This window comes from Oncorhynchus tshawytscha, linkage group LG33 (assembly GCF_018296145.1).
Source record: "Oncorhynchus tshawytscha isolate Ot180627B linkage group LG33, Otsh_v2.0, whole genome shotgun sequence".
Lineage (NCBI taxonomy): Eukaryota > Metazoa > Chordata > Actinopteri > Salmoniformes > Salmonidae > Oncorhynchus > Oncorhynchus tshawytscha.
Window position 1 is genome coordinate 7,481,535 of NC_056461.1, and position 19,434 is coordinate 7,500,968.

At 45.2% G+C, this 19,434-nt stretch overlaps 1 protein-coding gene across 3 annotated transcripts; it reads left to right on the forward strand.

Annotated features, from left to right (window-relative positions):
• Positions 1-1,023: 1,023 nt before the first annotated feature.
• Positions 1,024-7,364, forward strand: LOC112230819 (betaine--homocysteine S-methyltransferase 1). 3 transcript variants are annotated; one of them, XR_006080708.1, is made up of 10 exons: positions 1,024-1,167; positions 1,659-1,791; positions 2,002-2,114; positions 2,625-2,816; positions 2,993-3,140; positions 4,633-4,815; positions 4,958-5,186; positions 5,447-5,641; positions 6,859-6,948; positions 7,094-7,364. XR_006080708.1 is itself a non-coding variant. In XM_024397150.2 (9 exons), exons 1-8 carry the CDS (start codon positions 1,138-1,140, stop codon positions 5,625-5,627), a joined length of 1,209 nt encoding a protein of 402 aa, XP_024252918.1. In that variant the 5' UTR covers positions 1,024-1,137; the 3' UTR covers positions 5,628-5,641; positions 7,094-7,363. The 3 variants fall into 3 exon arrangements, 2 of the variants coding, with proteins under 2 accessions (XP_024252918.1, XP_024252915.1); XM_024397150.2 differs by lacking the exon at positions 6,859-6,948 and having other exon boundaries at positions 7,094-7,363; XM_024397147.2 differs by lacking the exons at positions 6,859-6,948; positions 7,094-7,364 and having other exon boundaries at positions 5,447-6,271.
• The last annotated feature ends 12,070 nt before the right edge of the window (positions 7,365-19,434 follow it).

Sequence of the window (19,434 nt, forward strand, 5' to 3'; positions counted from 1 at the left end):
GCATCACTGACCTGAGTGGGTTGCTGGATGGGCTGGTGTGCTGACTCCTTGGGTAGACTGGCTCTAGAATATCCTCCACTGTTGAGACGTTGTAGACTGCTGAGAACATCTTCCATGGCCGTCCCCAGTTGAGCCATCTGATCATGGTGTTGACGAAGACGACCTTGTTCATCGATCGTCTGGGAGATGTCCGGTTGTCCTGCTGCTTCCATATTTTGAGTTGGTATTCTGTAATGACGGGGCGGTGTGTCAGAAGAAGGTGAAACATTTTAATAAAACAACAAAACCAAGAGCACAACACTAACATAAGGCAGATCTCCACTGTTCCTGATATTGTGTCATTTTGGAGCCACTTTTATTGTAAATAAGATTCCAATATGTTTCTGAACACTTCTACATTCATGTGGATGCTATCATGTTTACGGATAAGCATAAATGAATCGAGAATAATAATGAGTGAGAAAGTTACAGATGCACAAAGATCATGCTGCAAAAAAACATGCTAACCTCATAACATTTGTATTGTAACAGAATGTGGAAAAAGGGAAGGGGTCTGAATACTTTTCCGAATGCACTGTATACACTTTTCTGCTGAGACACGGTTTTAAGATCAGAGTGACACCAACGACTGTATACATGAATGGACAAAGCCATTGATCACGTGACACCATTCATTCCTATTTAATGGCTCAATAGCGCATTGAAGCCAAATGAAGTCGGTTAAGATGGCCTCTCATGGAGACATAACATGCTCAGTTTGAACTACTCCAGTAAGTGACGTTGCAGGCTTGCTCAGTGCTCCCCCTCTCAATGAGGAATTTGGTTCTTGTTTGTTGTTCATGTAGTGAAAAGGGCTTTATGACAGAAATAAGGTATTTCTGTCTTTTCCATTTTAGAATACGGCTGTAAAAAAGTGAAGGGGTCTGAATGCTTTTTGAATGCACTGTAGATGCAGAGAAAAATAGATTATTTAACAAGCAGGAGCAGGCGGATCTGTGTGACTGTGAGTGACATCAGTGCACACCACACCCCTCCTTCGGCATATAAAGGCAAACGGATCACGGTATCAAACCCTCTCCAAATCTAGAGGAAGCCTGTGTTTGAGAAGGAGTGTCTCAAGTACAAGTGCAATCACCAATGATCATGGCACCAGCTGGAGCTAAGAGAGTAAGTCTAGACTTAATATGACCATCATTATGGCTGTAAAGGCATGCATGCCTATTGCGTAATGCACTTAGCCTTTTGCAGAACTATTGCAGATGTGCTAATGTGTGTAATGCTTTGGTGTTAAGAGTATGTTATTATAGGGATCAAAATGCTTATTTTAGTTCTAACTTCATCTGAACCCCTTGGTCTTGTTTGGTGCAATATATTCAAAAAAATCCATTGTGCATGCTTCATTTACTTTAGCTAACATAGAATGGTCTGACTTCTACTACAACTCTATTATATAACCTTAGATCAGCGTTTCCTGAACTCGGTCCTCGGGACCCCATGGGGTGCGATGTTCTCCCATTGGTGTCCCCAGGACCCAGTTTGGGAAACAATGCGATCGTCTACCCGTTGCGTATTTTATTCGGGGAGCTTTTTACGCATTTATTGCGGGTGCATATTTCATACTTGTAAAAGGGAGAGCTAATTATGCAATGTTTGTGCAGAACATTCTGGAGCGCCTGGATGCAGGCGAGATTGTTATTGGGGATGGAGGTTTCGTCTTCGCCCTGGAGAAGAGGGGCTATGTGAAGGCGGGTCCCTGGACTCCTGAGGCTGCCGCCGAGCACCCCGAGGCTGGTAAACGATATCTAATATTTGGCTCCCTGGACCCTGCGCACCAGTCATAGGCTAGCCTACATAGCATTTAGTTTAGCGAAGCCTCTCCAACTTGTCCATCAGACGCACATTTTTCAACCAGATGTAGTTGAGAGAGCGTGAGGTCGCGAAGTTGTAAATACTCAGCAAATAGCCATATGAGTGAGTGACACTTACTCTTCTCATTTCCAGTGAGACAGCTGCACCGAGAATTCCTGCGGGCGGGGTCAAATGTCATGCAGACTTTCACCTTCTACGCCAGCGACGATAAACTGGAGAACAGGGGTAACGCTCAGCGCTTCACTGTGAGTATCCGTCTGCAGCTGTTGGGAAAACTCACAGAGAGGAAGAAATAAGAATGCCAGACCCCATTCTACTGTTACAGTTTGGCCATGCATTTCTAAGCAAGATTGTTCAATGACTGAATGGGATAAGAGTTTATAAAAATAATTATTCCATCTGTAAATCAGGTTTCCTATACATCTCTCGAAGCCTGTTCTTCTGTTCAGCACTGATTTATTTCCCAACTTGGTGTTTAACCTACTTGGCAGGTTTCAAAATGGTGATGTAGAAGACATTGGGTGTGTTCCTCTGCCCAGGCGTTGCTGATGCCTGCCAGATCTTACAACGCCTGGTTAGGTATTTTTTTGTATCAGCTAATCACGTTGTATGTTATAGCAATCTGTCAGTCAATCACGTGACACTGAAACATTGGTTGACGCATGCAACGTCTGAGCAGGGGAACACAACCATTGTAGGCTACCTCAAACTACATCAATAGGGTTGTACACTCATCAATACTTGATTGACACCAGGGCACACAAATCAACGAGGCCGCCTGTGACCTGGCCAGGGAGGTGGCCAATGAGGGCGATGCGATGGTGGCGGGCGGGGTCTCCCAGACCCCCTCTTACTTGAGCTGCAAGTGCGAGGATGAGGTCAAGGGCATCTTCAAGAGGCAGCTTGATGTCTTTGTCAAGAAGAACGTGGATTTCATGATTGCAGAGGTAGGAATGGCATGATGTACGCACATATAGTAGATCCACTTCTTGCCCACATGGCATACTGATACCGTAAATCTGATTTTGACCTGACCGATTCTACGTGGATGGATCTTCACTTGGACAATGCTGGTTTCTGTATTGCTTGGGTTGTCACTGTTTTACCCTGTGTGTTTGTGCAGTACTTTGAGCATGTGGAGGAGGCAGAGTGGGCCGTGCAGGTGCTGAAGACCTCCGGCAAGCCAGTGTGTGCTTCTCTGTGTATTGGCCCTGACGGAGACCTCAACGGAGTCAGCCCTGGAGACTGTGCCGTCCGGCTGGTCAAAGCTGGTATGGGACTTCATTTATATATATATATATATCTCAGCAAAAAAATAAACGTCGCTTTTTCAGGACGCTGTCTTTCAAAGATCATTCATAAAAATCCAAATAACTTCACAGATCTTCATTGTAAAGGGTTTAAACACTGTTTCCCATGCTTGTTCAACGAACCATAAACAATTAATGAACATGAACCTGTGGAACGGTCGTTAAGACACTAACAGCTTACAGACGGCAGGCAATTAAGGGCACAGTTATGGCAACTTAGGACACTAAAGAGGCCTTTCTACTGAATCTGAAAAACACCAAAAGAAAGATGCCCAGGGTCCCTGCTCATCTGCGTGAACGTCCCTTAGGCATGCTGCAAGGAGGCATGAGGACTGCAGATGTGGCCAATAAATTGCAATGTCCGTGCTATGAGACGCCTAAGACAGGGCAGACAGCTGATCGTCCTTGCAGTAGCAGACCACATGTAACAACACCTGCACAGGATCGGTACATCCGAACATCACACCTGTGGGACAGGTACAGGATGGCAACAACTGCCCGAGTTACACCAGGAACGCACAATCCCTCCATTAGTGCTTAGACTGTTCGCAATAGGCTGAGAGAGGCTGGACTGAGGGCTTGTAGGCCTGTTGTAAGGCAGGTCCTCACCATACATCACCGGCAACAACGTCGCCTATGGGCACAAACCCACCGTCGCTGGACCAGACAGGACTGGCAAAAAGTGCTCTTCACTGACAAGTCGGGGTTTTGTCTCACCAGAGGTGATGGTCGGATTCACGTTTATCGTCGAAGGAATGAGCGTTACACCGAGACCTGTACTCTGGAGCAGGATCGATTTGGAGGTGGAGGGTCCATCATGGTCTGGGGCGGTGTGTCAAAGCATCATCGGACTGAGCTTGTTGTCATTGCAGGCAATCTCAACGCTGTGCGTTACAGGAAAGACATCCTCCTCCCTCATGTGGTACCCTTCCTGCAGGCTCATCCTGACATGACCCTCCAGCATGACAATGCCACCAGCCATACTGCTCGTTCTGTGCGTGATTTCCTGCAAGACAGGAATGTCAGTGTTCTGCCATGGCCAGCGACGAGCCCTGATCTCAATCCCATTGAGCACGTCTGGGACCTGTTGGATCTGAGGGTGAGGGCCATTTCCCCCAGAAATGTCTGGGAACTTACAGATGCTTAGTGGAAGAGTGGGGTAACATCTCACAGCAAGAACTGGCAAAGCTGGTACAGTCCATGTGGAGGAGACGCACTGCAGTACTTAATGCAGCTGGTGGCCACACCAGATACTGACTTGTGACCCCCCTTTGTTTAGGGACACATTATTCCATTTCTGTTAGTCACATGTCTGTGGAACTTGTTCAGTTTATGTCGCAGTTGTTGAATCTTGTTATGTTCATACAAATATTTACACATGTTAAGTTTGCTGAAAATAAACGCAGTTGACTGTGAGTTTATATACACACACACTCTCTCTCTCTGCCAATAGGAGCCAATATTGTGGGCATCAACTGTCACTTTGACCCCATGACCTGTGTGAAGACGGTGAAAATGATGAAGGAGGGTGTGGAGAAGGCGGGGCTGAAGGCACACTACATGGTCCAGCCTCTGGCCTTCCACACCCCTGACTGCAACTGCCAGGGATTCATCGACCTGCCAGAGTTCCCCTTCGGTACGTACACAGATCTCCATCGCCATCTCTCTCCTGCCCACTAGGTCGTCTTTCTCTGTTTCTCTTTCCTCCTTCCTTTCTCCTAATTTCTCTTCCCTTTTCCAACTCCCTCTCTCTGACTGCATGTCTGCCTCTCCCCCAGGTCTGGAGCCCAGGATTCTGACCAGGTGGGACATGCACAAGTACGCCAGGGAGGCCTTCAACGTTGGCATCCGTTTCATCGGCGGCTGCTGCGGCTTCGAGCCCTACCACATCAGGGCTGTGGCTGAGGAGCTGGCCACAGAAAGAGGCTGCCTGCCCGCTGCCTCAGAGAAGCACGGTAACTGGGGTGCTGGTCTGGAGATGCACACCAAGCCATGGGTCCGTGCCAGGTAAGGAGACCGTATATACCACACGGGTACAAATTAGTTAGATACCAGGAACCACAAAAGAGTGTCCTTATATGACTCCAGTCCAAAATCGCAAAAGTTAAGTTATTTAACTTAAATGGTTACTGTAAGACACATGAGGTTAGACATAGTACTGTACCATTTTATTACCAGCTTATTACTCCCATGTCCGGAGTATACATTTGACCTTCTACATTTTCCCCCACCTCTCCCTTCTCCCTCCGTTCTTCTCTCTCCCCCAGGGCTCGCCGTGACTACTGGGAGAAGTTGAAGCCAGCATCCGGCCGTCCCAGGTGTCCCTCCATGTCCACCCCTGATAGCTGGGGTGTCACCAAGGGCCATGCCGACCTGATGCAGCACAAAGAGGCCACCAGCCAGGAAGAGCTCAAGCCCCTGTTTGAGAAGGCCAAGGCCAGCCACTGAGCACTCCTTCTGGGGTAGGAGAGGGAGGTGGAGCCCCCTGGAGGAAAACCGAAGGAGTGGTGTGATAAAGGCAGAGGGGAGAACTCTCACACATTCCCTTTTTAAAGAAGTTTACATATCAAAAATAATTAGAAGTCTTATTGTTCTGTTTTGATTTCTAGGACCATCTTCTTGTGAACCAAAAGTTATTCTTATGATTTCATTCAGATTTGCAGCATCTCTAGATGGTATAGCTCCATTGTATTCTCTTCTGTAATAATTCTAAAGTGATTATGGTATATATGCATCTAATTTCTAAATAACTGGATTTCAAACTTGATATGTGCCTTACTCAAATATAATGTGACAGCAATCATCGAGCCATTGATACGTACTGTGAGTTAAACAAACAAACCAAAACGTTGCCCCCGGTGGTGCGTCCCACATACCTCCAGAGTGTGCTGCTGATCTTGTGACTATTGAAACGCATAATATTAGAAATAAAAGTGAAAGCGTGTTACCGAAACTACTGTGACCACAATGTTAAATAGCTGGTAAAGAATGTAGGATAGCCTAGTTACATCTAGTGCCAAAAAAAGATCTATACCAAATGAAAGTTGACTTCATAACTGTAGTTTGATTCAATAAACTTCCACTTGACCTTGTATGTGATGACATTTCTTCATTGTGTGGGGTATCCTGTGTTTTGAAACCTCAAGCTACCAAAGTACTTTACATACACAGAATACCAAGATAAAACTATTGAAATTAAAGACAATCGCAGCAAAATCTGAATTGATTTATTTCCAAAACATTATTGTAAATGTTTCTGAAATGACAAATAACCAAATAGCTTCAAAGTACAATCCAAATGAGTACGAAAAAGCTATTTCACTGTCATTCTACCCTTACAAAAAAGTCCTGCAAGACTATTCAATAATCCTGCAGGTTCTGTTGGATTCCTGCAAGAATTTAGCTGACCCTGCAGGGATTACTTTGGCTGCATTTACACAGGCAGCCCAATTCTGATCTTTTGTCCACTAATTGGTATTTGGACCAATTACATAAGTCAGATCTTTTTAGATCTGATTAGTCAAAAGACCAATGAGTGAAAAAAAATATCAGTGTTACATCTGCTCCTGCCACGCCCTCTACTTCTCATCCTGTGTCTCCCTAACCTGCCACCACTCCCCCAGTACCACTCACCCAGTGCTCTCTCCCTCTCTGTGTATGTAATTGTGTGTGGAGACAGGTGTGCTAGAGGCGGAGCAGATCACCACCAGCTGCAACCTGTTCCATGTTCAAGGCCTCTACAAATACTCAGCCCTGCCACTTCCACACTGTCAGTTTGTAGTCTCTGCTCAGTCAGTCTGCGGTTCTAGCCGCTTGTTCCTGCATAGATCTTGTTATCCTGTTTTTCCCTAGCCTGACGCTACTTTTCTCTCTGCTACAATTCCAGCTGCTCTGACTCTGTTCCCTTTCTCCAGTCCCTCGTCTCGTCACTCCTGCCCTGGACCCCCACTCTACTGCTTCCTTGGACTCCGCTCCAGTCCTGCTTCCCTGCCCTGGACCCACACTCTACTGCTTCCTTGGACTCCGCTCCAGTCCTGCTTCCCTGCCCTGGACCCCCACTACTGCTTCCTTGGACTCCGCTCCAGACCTGCTTACCCTGCCCTTACTCCGCTTGCCTCAGTTCCTGGTTCCCTGCTACCTGGCCTGCACCCCACCCCCACTCCCTCCCGCTTTTCAATAAATACCTTAGCTACCTTGTCCCTGTCTCCTCGTCTGAGTCTGCACTTGGGTTCACCTGCTCTGCCCTGCGTTACAGCCAGAATTGGGCTGTCTGTGTAAATGCAGCCCAAGTCCTGCAGGAATATCAAACATTCTGTCAATTCTGCTCCTACAGATCCTGCAGTAATTTACCTGGGATGTGCAAGATCCTTTTTCCTGCATGATAAGAGAAATTCCTGAATTACAGCAGTTGCCTTGACTTCTGACAGCGACATCTATAAACGTTTTCCTGCATGATTTCATCAAGCCTACAATATTCTTATAGGTCACCTACACAATTAATTCACAAAGGCAAACATTCCTCTTTTAGTTTTCAGAATGTTGATATTTTTGTTATCTGCAATTTTACAGGTTAGGCATTCTCTACCTAACTGTGTCATTAAAGGCTGCGTTTACACCTGGGGAAAACGGCTCCCCCCCCCTCTCATTGAAGCCACGGAAGTTCAAGGCCGACAGTGGTACTGCAGGCGTTGTTTGCAGAAAAGTGACTATCTTCATGGTCAATCTTAGTGTAAATAAAAACAAAAATGCAAGACAATCATGGTACAAATAATTGCTTCTAACACACCAGATATATGTCCTTGAACCGATTATTTCAAATTCACACACAGAAGATTCCATTCTCTATATTTTTTTCACTTTGAAAGTGCTTTCCTCACCATCTTAAATAAGCATGTCCCATTCAAACAATGTAGAACCAGGAACAGATATAGCCCTTGGTTCACTCCAGACCTGACTGCCCTTGACCAGCACAAAAACATCCTGTGGCGTACTGAATTAGCATTGAATATCCCCTGCGATATGTAACTTTTCACAGAAGTTAGGAGCGCAAAGGTTAGCTTTTTCAAACAGAAATTTGCATCCTGTAGCACAAACTCCAAAAAGTTCTGGGACACTGTAAAGTCCATGGAGAATAAGAGAACCTCCTCCCAGCTGCCCACTGCACTGAGGATAGGAAACTCTGTCACCACCGATAAATCCACTATAATTTAGAATTTCAAAAAGTATTTTTCTACGGCTGGCCATGCTTTCCACCTGGCTACTCCTACCCCAGTCAACAGCACTGTACCCCCCACAGCAACTCGCACAAGCCTTCTCCATTTCTCCTTCTCCCAAATCCAGTCAGCTGATGTTCTGAAAGAGCTGCAAAATATGGGCCCCTACAAATCAGCCGGGCTAGACAATCTGGACCCTTTCTTTCTAAAATTATCCGCTGCAATTGTTACAACCTCTATTACTAGCCTGTTCAACCTCTCTTTCGTATCGTCTGAGATCCCCAAAGATTGGAAAGCTGCCGCAGTCACCCCTCTTCAAAGGGGGTGACACTCTAGTCCCAAACTGTTACATACCAATATCTATCCTACCCTGCCTTTCTAAGGTCTTCGAAAGCCAAGTTAATAAACAGATCACCGAACATATCGAATCCCACCGTACCTTCTCCGCTATGCAATCTGGTTTCCGAGCTGGTCATGGGTGCACCTCAGCCACGCTCAAGGTCCTAAACGATATCATAACCGCCATCGATAAAAGACAATACTGTGCAGCCGCATTCATCGACCTGGCCAAGTCTTTTGAATCTGTCAATCACTACATTCTTATTGGCAGACTCAACTGCCTTGGTTTCTCAAATGACTGCCTCGTCTGGTACACCAGCTACTTCTCAGACAGAGTTCAGTGTGTCAAATCGGAGGGCATGTTGTCCGGACCTCTGGCAGTCTCTATGGGGGTGCCACAGGGTTCAATTCTCGGGCCTACTCTTTTCTCTGTATACATCAATGATGTCGCTCTTTCTGCTGGTGACTCTCTGATCCACCTCTACGTAGACGGCACCATTCTGTATACCTCTGGCCCTTCTTGGGACACTGTGTTAACTAACCTCCAGACGAGCTTCAATGCCATACAACTCTCCGTCCGTGGCCTCCAACTGCTCTTACATACAAATAAAACTAAATGCATGCTCTTCAACTGATCGCTGCCTGCACCTGCCCACCCGTCTAGCATCACTACTCTGGACGGCTCTGACTTAGAATATGTGGACAACTACAAATACCTAGATATCCTACCGATCCTTGATTTTGGCGATGTCATTTACAACACTCTACTCAGCAAATTGGATGCAGTCTATCACAGTGCCATCCGTTTTGTCACCAAAGCCCCATATACAACCCACCACTGCGACCTGTATGCTCTTGTTGGCTGGCGCTTGCTTCATATTTGTTACCAAGCCCACTGGCTCCAGGTCATCTACAAGTAAGTCTCTGCTAGGTAAATCCTGGCCTTATCTCAGCTCACTGGTCACCATAGCAGCATCCACATGTAGCATCCGCTCCAGCAGGTATATTTCACTGGTCACCTCCAAAGCCAATTCCTCCTTTGGCCACCTTTCCTTGTAGTTCTGGAGACTCATATATCCCTCCCTAACTTTAAGCATCAGCTGTCAGAGCATCTTACAGATCATTGTAGCTGTACATAGCCCACCTGTAAATAGCCCATCCAACTACCTCATACCAATATTGTAATTTTTTTTCTTCTCCTTTGCACCCCAGGATCTCTACTTGCACATTCATCTTCTGCACATCAATGACCCCAGTGTTAAATTGCTAAATTGTAATTACTTCACCACTACGGCCTATTTATTGGCTGACCTTCCTAATGTTACTTCATTTGCACACACTGTATATAGACTTTTCTATTGTGTTATTGACTGTACGTTTGTTTATTCCAAGTGTAACTCTGTGTTGTTGTTTGTGTCTCGCTGCTTTGCTTTATCTTGGCCAGGTCTCAGTTGTAATTGAGAACTTGTTCTCACCTGGCCTACCTGGTTAGGAGAATTAAATAATATATATTTTAAAAAAGCTGTAAAGATCATTTAGTTGCTAATGGCATCCTGCAGTACCCCGGAGTTGCCTCTTCACTGTTGACATTGAGACTGGTGTTTTGCGGGTACTATTTAATGAAGCTGCCAGTTGAGGACTAGTGAGGCATCTGTTTTTCAAACTAGACACCCTAATGTACTTGTCCTCTTGCTCCATTGTGCACCGGGGCCTCCCACACTATTCTGGTTAGACAGTTTGCGCTGTTCTGTGAAGGGAGTAGTACACAGCGTTGTACCAGTTCTTCAGTTTCTTGGCAATTTCTTGCATGGAATAGCCTTCATTTCTCAGAACAAGAATAGACTAATGAGTTTCAGAAGAAAGTGATTTGTTTCTTGCCATTTTGAGCCTGTAATCGAACCCACAAATTCTGATACTCCAGAAACTCAACTAGCCTACAGAAGGCCAGTTTTATTGCTTCATTATTCAGAACAAAAATTTTCAGCTGTGCTAACATAATTGCAAAAGGGTTTTCTAATGATCAATTAACCTTTTAAAATTATAAACTTGGATTAGCTAACACAACGTGCTATTGGAACACAGGAATGATGGTTGCTGATAATGGGCCGTTTTCCGCTACAATAGTCAATTACAACATTAACAATTTCTACACTTTATTTCCGATCAATTTGATGTTATTTTAATGGACTACAATTTAGCCTTTCTTTCAACAACGAGGACATTTATACGTGACCCCAAACCTTTGAACGGCAGTGTAAGTGGTATCCCGGCAACTTTGGAAAAAAAAACTATATCGAAGTTGTGCCTGTTGTTCACATAGGTAGTTTGCAGACGACACAACAGTAGTAGGTTTGATTACCAACAGTGACAAGACAACCTACAGGAAGGAAGTGAGGGCTCAGGGAAATAACCTCTCACCCAATGTCAACAAAACAAAGGAGCTGATCGTGGACTTCAGGAAACAGCAGAAGGAGCACCCCCATATCCAAGTCGACAGGAACACAGTGTTGAAGGTGGGAAGCTTCAAGTTCCTCGGCGTACACATCACTGTCAAACTGAAATGGTTCACCTACACAGATAGTGTGGTAAAGAAGGCGCAACAGCGCCTCTTCCACCTCAGGACACTGAAGACATTTGGCTTGGTACCTAAAACCCTCAAACTTTTACAGAGGTGCAATTGACAGCATCCTGTCGGGCTGTAATACCGCCTGGTACGGCAACTGCACCGCCCACAACCGCAGGCCTCTCCAGAGGGTGGTGCGGTCTGCCCAACGCATCACCAGGGGCCTACAGCACATCACAGGAAGGCCAAAAAGACCAAGGACAACAACCCGAGTCACTGCTTGTTCACCCCGCTATTATCCAAAAGGCGAGGTTAGTACAGGTGCATCAAAGCTGGGACGAGAGACTGAAAAACAGCTTCTCTCTCTCAAGGCCATCAGACTCTTAAATAGCCATCACTAGCACAGATGCTGCTGCCTATATACATAGACTGGAAATCACTGGACACCTTAACCAGTTGCCACTCAAACGTTGAAAATAAATGTCTTGGCTGGAAGCAAGATAAGGTGGTACCATCCTATCCAATGAGGGTTGATACCTCAAATAAAATTTGATTTGTCATACAGGTGTTTAGCAGATATTGCGGGTGTAGAGAAATGCTTGTGTTTCTAGCTCCAACAGTGCAGTAATATCTAACAAGTAATGTCTAACGATACACATAATCTAAAGGAATGGAATTAAGAATATATTAATATTGGACAAGCAATGTCAAAGCGGCATAGACTAAGATACAATACAGTATATACATATGAGAAGAGTAATGCAAAATATGTAAACATTGTTAAAGTGACTAGTGTTCCATTATTAATATTATCTGGTTAATATTATCTGGTTAATGCAACTGGTTAATATTATCACATGTCAGGTATGACCCAGATGCAGACTGTGTCAACAAAACAAACGTTTATTTCTAATACAGGGGAAAGCGACAGGAGACAAAGTGCTGCGAAACATGGGTTTAACTCTGGACACATGAAAGGTGGGATTTATACGAAGGTACAGGGCAGCAGAAGACGAATAGCAGAGTGGCTAATTTTCACATTAAATTTAACAAGGTAGGCTAGTTGAGAACAAGTTCTCATTTGCAACTGCGACCTGGCCAAGATAAAGCATAGCAATTCGACACATACAACAACACAGAGATACACATGGAATAAACAAAACATACAGTCAATAATACAGTAGAACAAAAGAAAACAAAAAGTCTATATACAGTGAGTGCAAATGTGGTAAGTTAAGGGAGTTAAGGCAATAAATAGGCCATGGTGGCGAAGTAATTACAAATTAGCAATTAAAACACTGGCATGGTAGATGTGCAGAAGATGAATGTGCAAGTAGAGATACTAGGGTGCAAAGGAGCAAGATAAATAAATAAATACAGTATGGGGATGAGGTAGGTAGATAGATGGGCTGTTTACAGATGGGCTATGTACAGGTGCAGTAATCTGTGAGCTGCTCTGACAGCTGGTGCTTAAAGCTAGTGAGGGAGATCAGCTTCAGAGATTTTTGCAGTTCGTTCCAGTCATTGGCAGCAGAAAACTGGAAGGAAAGACGACCAAAGGAGGAATTGGCTTTGGAGATGACTAGTGATCGATCCTGCTTCCCTATTCCCCATCTGAGTGCCGTCGCCAGGCACGTGGTGGGAATTATGGTCTCAGGTTCCGGGGTGGTAATCGTGGGGCTATAGCAGCGTGAGAGCGCATCAGGCTTGACATTCTTGGATCCCGGCCAGTAGGAGAGGGAGAAGTTGAACTGGGTGAACAGTAGGATCCATCTAGCCTGCAATTGAGGCGCAAAGATTAATTCCAGGTTATGGTGGTCGGTCCACACAATGAATGGATGTTCCACCCCCTCCAGCCAGTGCCTCCACCGCCATCTTCACCGTGAGAAGCTCACAATTCCCAACATCGTAGTTCCTCTCCGTGGCATTGAGGTGGTGGGAGAAGGGATGTAACGTGAGGCTCAGTGCAGACCGCTGGGACAGGACAGCCCCCACTCCGACATCTGAAGCATCGGCCTCCACTACAAACTGGCGGGACGGGTCAGGATGAACCAAGATGGGAGCTGTGCTGAAGCAGTGTTTGAGACCCTGGAACGCCCGGTCAACAGCTGGGGACCACGTGAACAGAATCTTGGGAGAGGTGAGTGCAGATGGGTGTAGCCAGGGTGCTGTAGCCCTGAATAAAGCGACAAGTTGCCGAAACCAAGGAACTGCTGCAGCTGTACTCTGGACGTAGGCTGGGGCCAATCCACCACCGCTCTCACCTTCCCAGGATCCATCTGTATGCTCCCTGCAGCAATGATGTAACCCAGAATGGAGATGATTTCACACTTCTCTGCTCTTACAAAAAGCTGGTTATCCAGGAGGCATTGGAGAACCTGTCGGATGTGGAGCACGTGTTCTTGGGTGGAGCGGGAGAAGAGGATGATGTCATCGAGGTAGACGAACCGGTTCAACATATCGCGGAGAACATCATTAACCATATCCTGGGAAATATCAGGGGCTTTGGTAAGGCCAAAGGGCATGATTAGGTACTCGTAATGGCCGCTGGCCATGTTGAAGGCAGTCATCCACTCTTCCCCATCCCGTATCCGCACCAGATGGTAGGCGTTCCGTAGGTTCAACTTGGAGAACACGGTGGCCCCCTGGAGCGGCTAGAAGGCAGAGGTGGTGAGAGGTAGCAGGTAGCGATGCATGGAGTGCGGGAGAGGGAGCCTTGCAGAAGCTGGAGTATTTTCTAGGCAACCTCTTTCCCGGACAATAGAGCATCGAAAACCTTCTTTACCTCTGCCATGAACTCCTCCAGACTGGAGCATACGGCCGACTGTTGTTCCTATACTGCCGTAGCCCAGGCGAGAGCCCTCCCGGACATCAACGTGATGAAGGAGTAGGACTGCAGCTTGATGATGAGGGACACTGAGGGAACACTGAGCGAGAAACGCCCGAGAAGTGCCCAACTCTATCGAAGCGCTCCGAGGGAGGTAAGCAGGGTTCCTGGGAAACCGGGGTGACGGCGCTGCTAACAGCAGGGTTGCTGAGGGGCTGGGAGGTTACCGTCGTGGTAGGCTGCATAGTAGACAACCCATGAAATTGCTCCAGCGATGTGTTCAATGCTTGGTCGTGGCATTCGGCCAAGGTCTGGAACCCTTCCATAAGACCACAAAGCAACTCCTCATGCCTTCCAATGGTGGCTCCTTGGGAGGAGACAGTGTTGCAGAGTTGGTCCGAGTCTGCTGGGTCAGTCATAGCCAGTTCGTACTATCCCGTTTCAGGTATGACCCAGATGCAGATAGTGTCGAAGAAACAAAAGTTATTTCTAATACATGGGCAGGCAAACGACAGGTCAAAGGCAGGCAGGGGTCAATAATCCAGTGAGGTGGGGCAAGGTATAGATCGGCAGGCAGGTTCAGGGTCAGTGAAAGCAGAACAGTCAAAACCGGGAAGGACTAGAAAACAGGAGCAAGAAACAGGCAGGAGCAGGGGAACAAACGCTGGTAGGTTCCACAAACAAAACGAACTGGCAACAGAGAGAGAACATAGGTATAAAAACACAGGGGATAATGGGGAAGACGGGTGACACCTGGAGGGGGGTGGCGACAAACACAAGGACAGGTAAAACAGATCAGGGTGTGACAAATATAATGGATCATCTGTGGCGCTAATGAGTCTTCACATAGCAATGAATGGTGTCAAGTGATCAATGGCTTTGTCCATTCACATACAGCACATACCAAACACATTCCATGGAGTGCAGAGTGTCTGCAGATTTTCGCTCCTCCTTTATACTTAATTTATGACTTAAGGTCAATAAATAGTTAGGAATTCCCCTCACCTGGTTGACTAGGTCTTAATTGAAAGGAACAAACAAAAACTGTCCCTCTGTGGAATGAGTTTGACACCCCTTGGTTTACACAGGCATCTCAATTCTGATCTTTTTTTTTACTAATTTGTATTTTGACCAATCAGATCAGCTATGAAAAATATCTGATGTCAAAAGATCTGATGTGATTGGTCAAAAGGTAAAGGAGTGTAAACACAGCCATAGTGTGACTGCTTGGTTTAAACTTAAACAGTTTGGCAGCATACATTTTACAAGCAAAGTATTCCATCAAGTGGACAAAATGTAAATCACCTTGTAATATCCTACTTTGTAATAAACCACAATCTGTAGGTGTCAGTGTTGTGCCATCCGATCTGGCCCACTTTCATCACCAGGAAGCTACTGTTATATCGTCATAACTAATACTGACTGTATCAAACAAAGGCAAAAACAAGTACAAAATAATTAATTCCTGACTTACTAAATGTATTGTAGTATTTTCACTATTATTAGTATTCCTATGCCTCCTGGGGTCCAAACAGGAATACAACAATTACATCACAACAAAACAACAGCAGCCTACATCCTAAATTAAACAATACATCATTCAATACATTATTACATTATTACTCTGTTAGAAAAATGTACAATATAACATTTACAATAGTACAATGTGTGTGTGTGTCTATTTTAGAGTGTGTGTGCGTATGTGTGTCTCTTCCACAGGAGGTTGGTAGCACCTTAATTGGGGAGAACGGGCTCGTGGTAACGGCTAGAGTGGAATTAGTGGATTCGTATCAAATTCCATTTGCTCTGTTCCGGCCATTATTATGAGCCGTTCTCCCTTCAGCAGCCTCCTGTAGTCTCTTCACAGTTCGCGTTGTGCCGTGAGGTGTTGTTTTATCTGTTTCAACCTGATTTGACTGATAGCTTGATATACTTGATGTGGAAGAGAGTTCCATGTAGTCGTGGCTCTATATAGTACTGTGCAATTCCCAGATTCGGTTCTGGACTTGGGGAATGTGAAGAGACCCCTGGTGGCATGTTTCGTGGGGTACGTATGGGTGTCTGAGCCGTGTGTTAGCTGTTTGAACAGACAGTTCGATGCTTTCAACAAGTCAATACCTCTCACCAAGACAAGTAGTGATGCAGTCAATCTCTCCTCTACTTTCAGCCAGGAGAGATTGACATGCATGTTATTATTAGCCCTCAGTGTAAATTTAATGACCAGCATGTGCTGATCTGCTCTCGTGGGGAATATATGGGTGTCTGAGCTGTGTGTTAGCAGTTTGAACAGACAGTTCGATGCTTTCAACAAGTCAATACCTCTCACAAAGACAAGTAGTGATGTAGTCAATCTCTCTGCTCCTCCACTTTGAGCCAGGAGAGATTGACATGCATGTTATTATTAGCCCTCAGTGTAAATTGAATGGCCAGCCGCGCTGTTCTGTTCTGGCACTTGACCGTATATAGTCATGGCCAAAAGTATTGGCACCCTTACATTTAAAAAAAATAATGCACCATTTCTTCCAGAAAACTGTTGAAATGTAAACATATTTTGGTATCCACATGTACAGTTGACGTCAGAAGTTTACATACACCTTGGCCAAATACATTTAAACTCAGTTTTTCACAATTCCTGACATTTAATCCTAGTAAAAATTCCCTGTCATAGGTCAGTTAGGATCACCACTTTATTTTAAGAATGTAGAGAGAATGATTTATTTCAGCTTTTATTTCTTTCATTACATTCCTAGTTGGTCAGAAGTTTACATACACTAAATTAGTATTTGGAAGCATTGCTTTAAATAGTTTAACTTGGGTCAAACATTTTGGGTAGCCTTGCACAAGCTTCCCACAATAAATTGGGTGAATTTTTGCCCATTCCTCCTGACAGAGCTGCTGTAATTGAGTCAGGTTTGTAGGCCTCCTTGCACACAAACGCTTTTTCAGTTCTGCCCAGAAATGTTCTATAGGATTGAGGTCAGGGCTTTGTAATGGCCACTCCAATACCTTGACTTTGTTGTCCTTAAGCCATTTTGCCACAACTTTGGAAGTATGCTTGACCAAGCTTTAACTTCTTGACTGATGTCTTGAGATGTTGCTTCAATATATCCACACAATTTTCTACCTCATGATGCCATCTATTTTGTGAAGTGCACCAGTCCCTCCTGCAGCAAAGCATCCCCACAACATGATGCTGTCACCCCTGTGCGTCACGGTTGGGATGGTGTTCTTCAGTTTGCAAGGCTCCCCCTTTTCCTCCAAACATAATGATGGTCATTATTGGCAAACAGTTCTATTTTTGTTTCGTCAGACCAGAGGACATTTCTCCAAAAAGTTCTATCTTTGTCCCCATGTGCAGTTGCGAACCGCAGTCTGGGTTTTTATGTTGGTTTTGGAGCAGTTGGTTCTTCCTTGCTGAGCGGCCTTTCAGGTTGTGTCAATATAGGACTCGTTTTACTGTGGATATAGATACTTTTGTACCTGTTTCCTCCAGCATCTGCACAAGCTCCTTTGCTGTTGTTCTGGGATTGATTTGCACTTTTCGCACCAAAGTACATGAATCTCTAGGAGACAGAACGAGTCTCCTTCCTGAGCGGCATGACGGCTGCGTGGTCCCATGGTGTTTTACTTGCATACTATTGTTTGTACAGATAAACGTGGTAACTTCAGGTGTATGGAAATTGCTCCCAAGGATGAACCAGACCTGTGGAGGTCTAGAATTTTTTTCTGAGGTCTTGGCTGATTTCTGTTGATTTCCCATGATGTCAAGCAAAGAGGCACTGAGTTTGCAGGTAGGCCTTGAAATACATCCACAGGTACACCTCCAATTGACTCAAATGATGTCAATTAGCCTCTCAGAAGCTTCTAAAGCCATGACATCATTTTCTGGAATTTTCCAAGCTGTTTAAAGGCACAGTCAACTTAGTGTATGTAAACTTCTGACCCACTGGAATTGTGATACAGTGAATTATAAGTGAAATAATCTAAATCTATATCCCATCTGTAAACAATTGTTGGAAAAATTAATTGTGTCACGCACAAAGTAGATGTCCTAACCGACTTGCAAAAAAAACTATAGTTTGTTAACAAGAAATTTGTGGAGTGGTTGAAAAACGAGTTTTAATGACTACAACCTAAGTGTATGTAATCTTCCAACTTCAACTGTATGTCTTTGCTTTTCAGTTGAACAAAACAAAAACCTCTGAATCATTTACTAAATGTTAGCTTAATCCAAAAATAAATCCTAAAATGGCTCAGACAATATTATTGTCACCTTCTAGAAGTAGTAGCCTGCCCTGCCAGAAGCTGAGCCCACGGTTTGTGGGGCCATTTAAAGTCCTGAGGAGGGTTAATTAGGTAACGTTTGCAACTCCCTGCTGATTACCGCATTAACCGACTTTTCATGTGTCTCTCCTCAGGCCAGTGGTGCCTGGTCTCCTCGCTGAGGCTGGAGCCAGTGACGCCCCGCCTCCTCCTCTGGACATCGAGGGAGGTCCAGAGCTCTCGGTCCATGAAGTCCTGGATTCGTGGCATCGTGCGGGGCGTCTCCAGTACCTTATCGACTGGGAGGGGTATGGGAGGGGTACGGCCCAGAGGAGCGGTGCTGGGTTCCTGCTGTGGACATCCTGGACTCTTCCCTGACCATTTTCAGCGTTAGCGCCCTGACCGACCCACACCGCATCCCTGTGATCTTCCCGGATCCCCCTGTACTGCTGCTCATTCCGTTCACCAGCTCCGGACGATTACCACCAACCGCGGACTGTCTTGTCCCATTACGCACATTTGGTTCCCATTCACCCTGATGAGTATGTGTATATATGTGCCCTCTGTTTCCCATTGTCCTTGTCGATTATTGTCCCATGTCCGTTAGTCTTATGAGTATCAGCTGTCCAATGTCCGTTGGTGCTCTGTTGTATCAGCTTTCGTGCTACATGTTATTGTGCACTTGTTATTACGGGTCTCGTCCCGTGTATTATTTATAGGTTTACACCTCGCTCTTTTGTTTGAGGTAAATCCCTGTGATATATATATATATATATATATATGACAGGGACTAAGCCCAAAACAAACACACACGTTTGTTTTGGGCTTAGTCCCTGTCGTTTTCATGACGTTTTCATGATGTACTTTATTTTGGGTGGAGAAATAAAAAACCCTGATACCTATTCCTCCGCCTGTCTCCTATCATTATACAGCGTGACATGACTGCAATTTGTCAAAACACACCTGAACATGCCAAAATCCTTCTGAGAGAATGTCCTGTGGACAGATGAGACCAAAAGAACACCTTCCGTACAGTCAAACATGGACGAG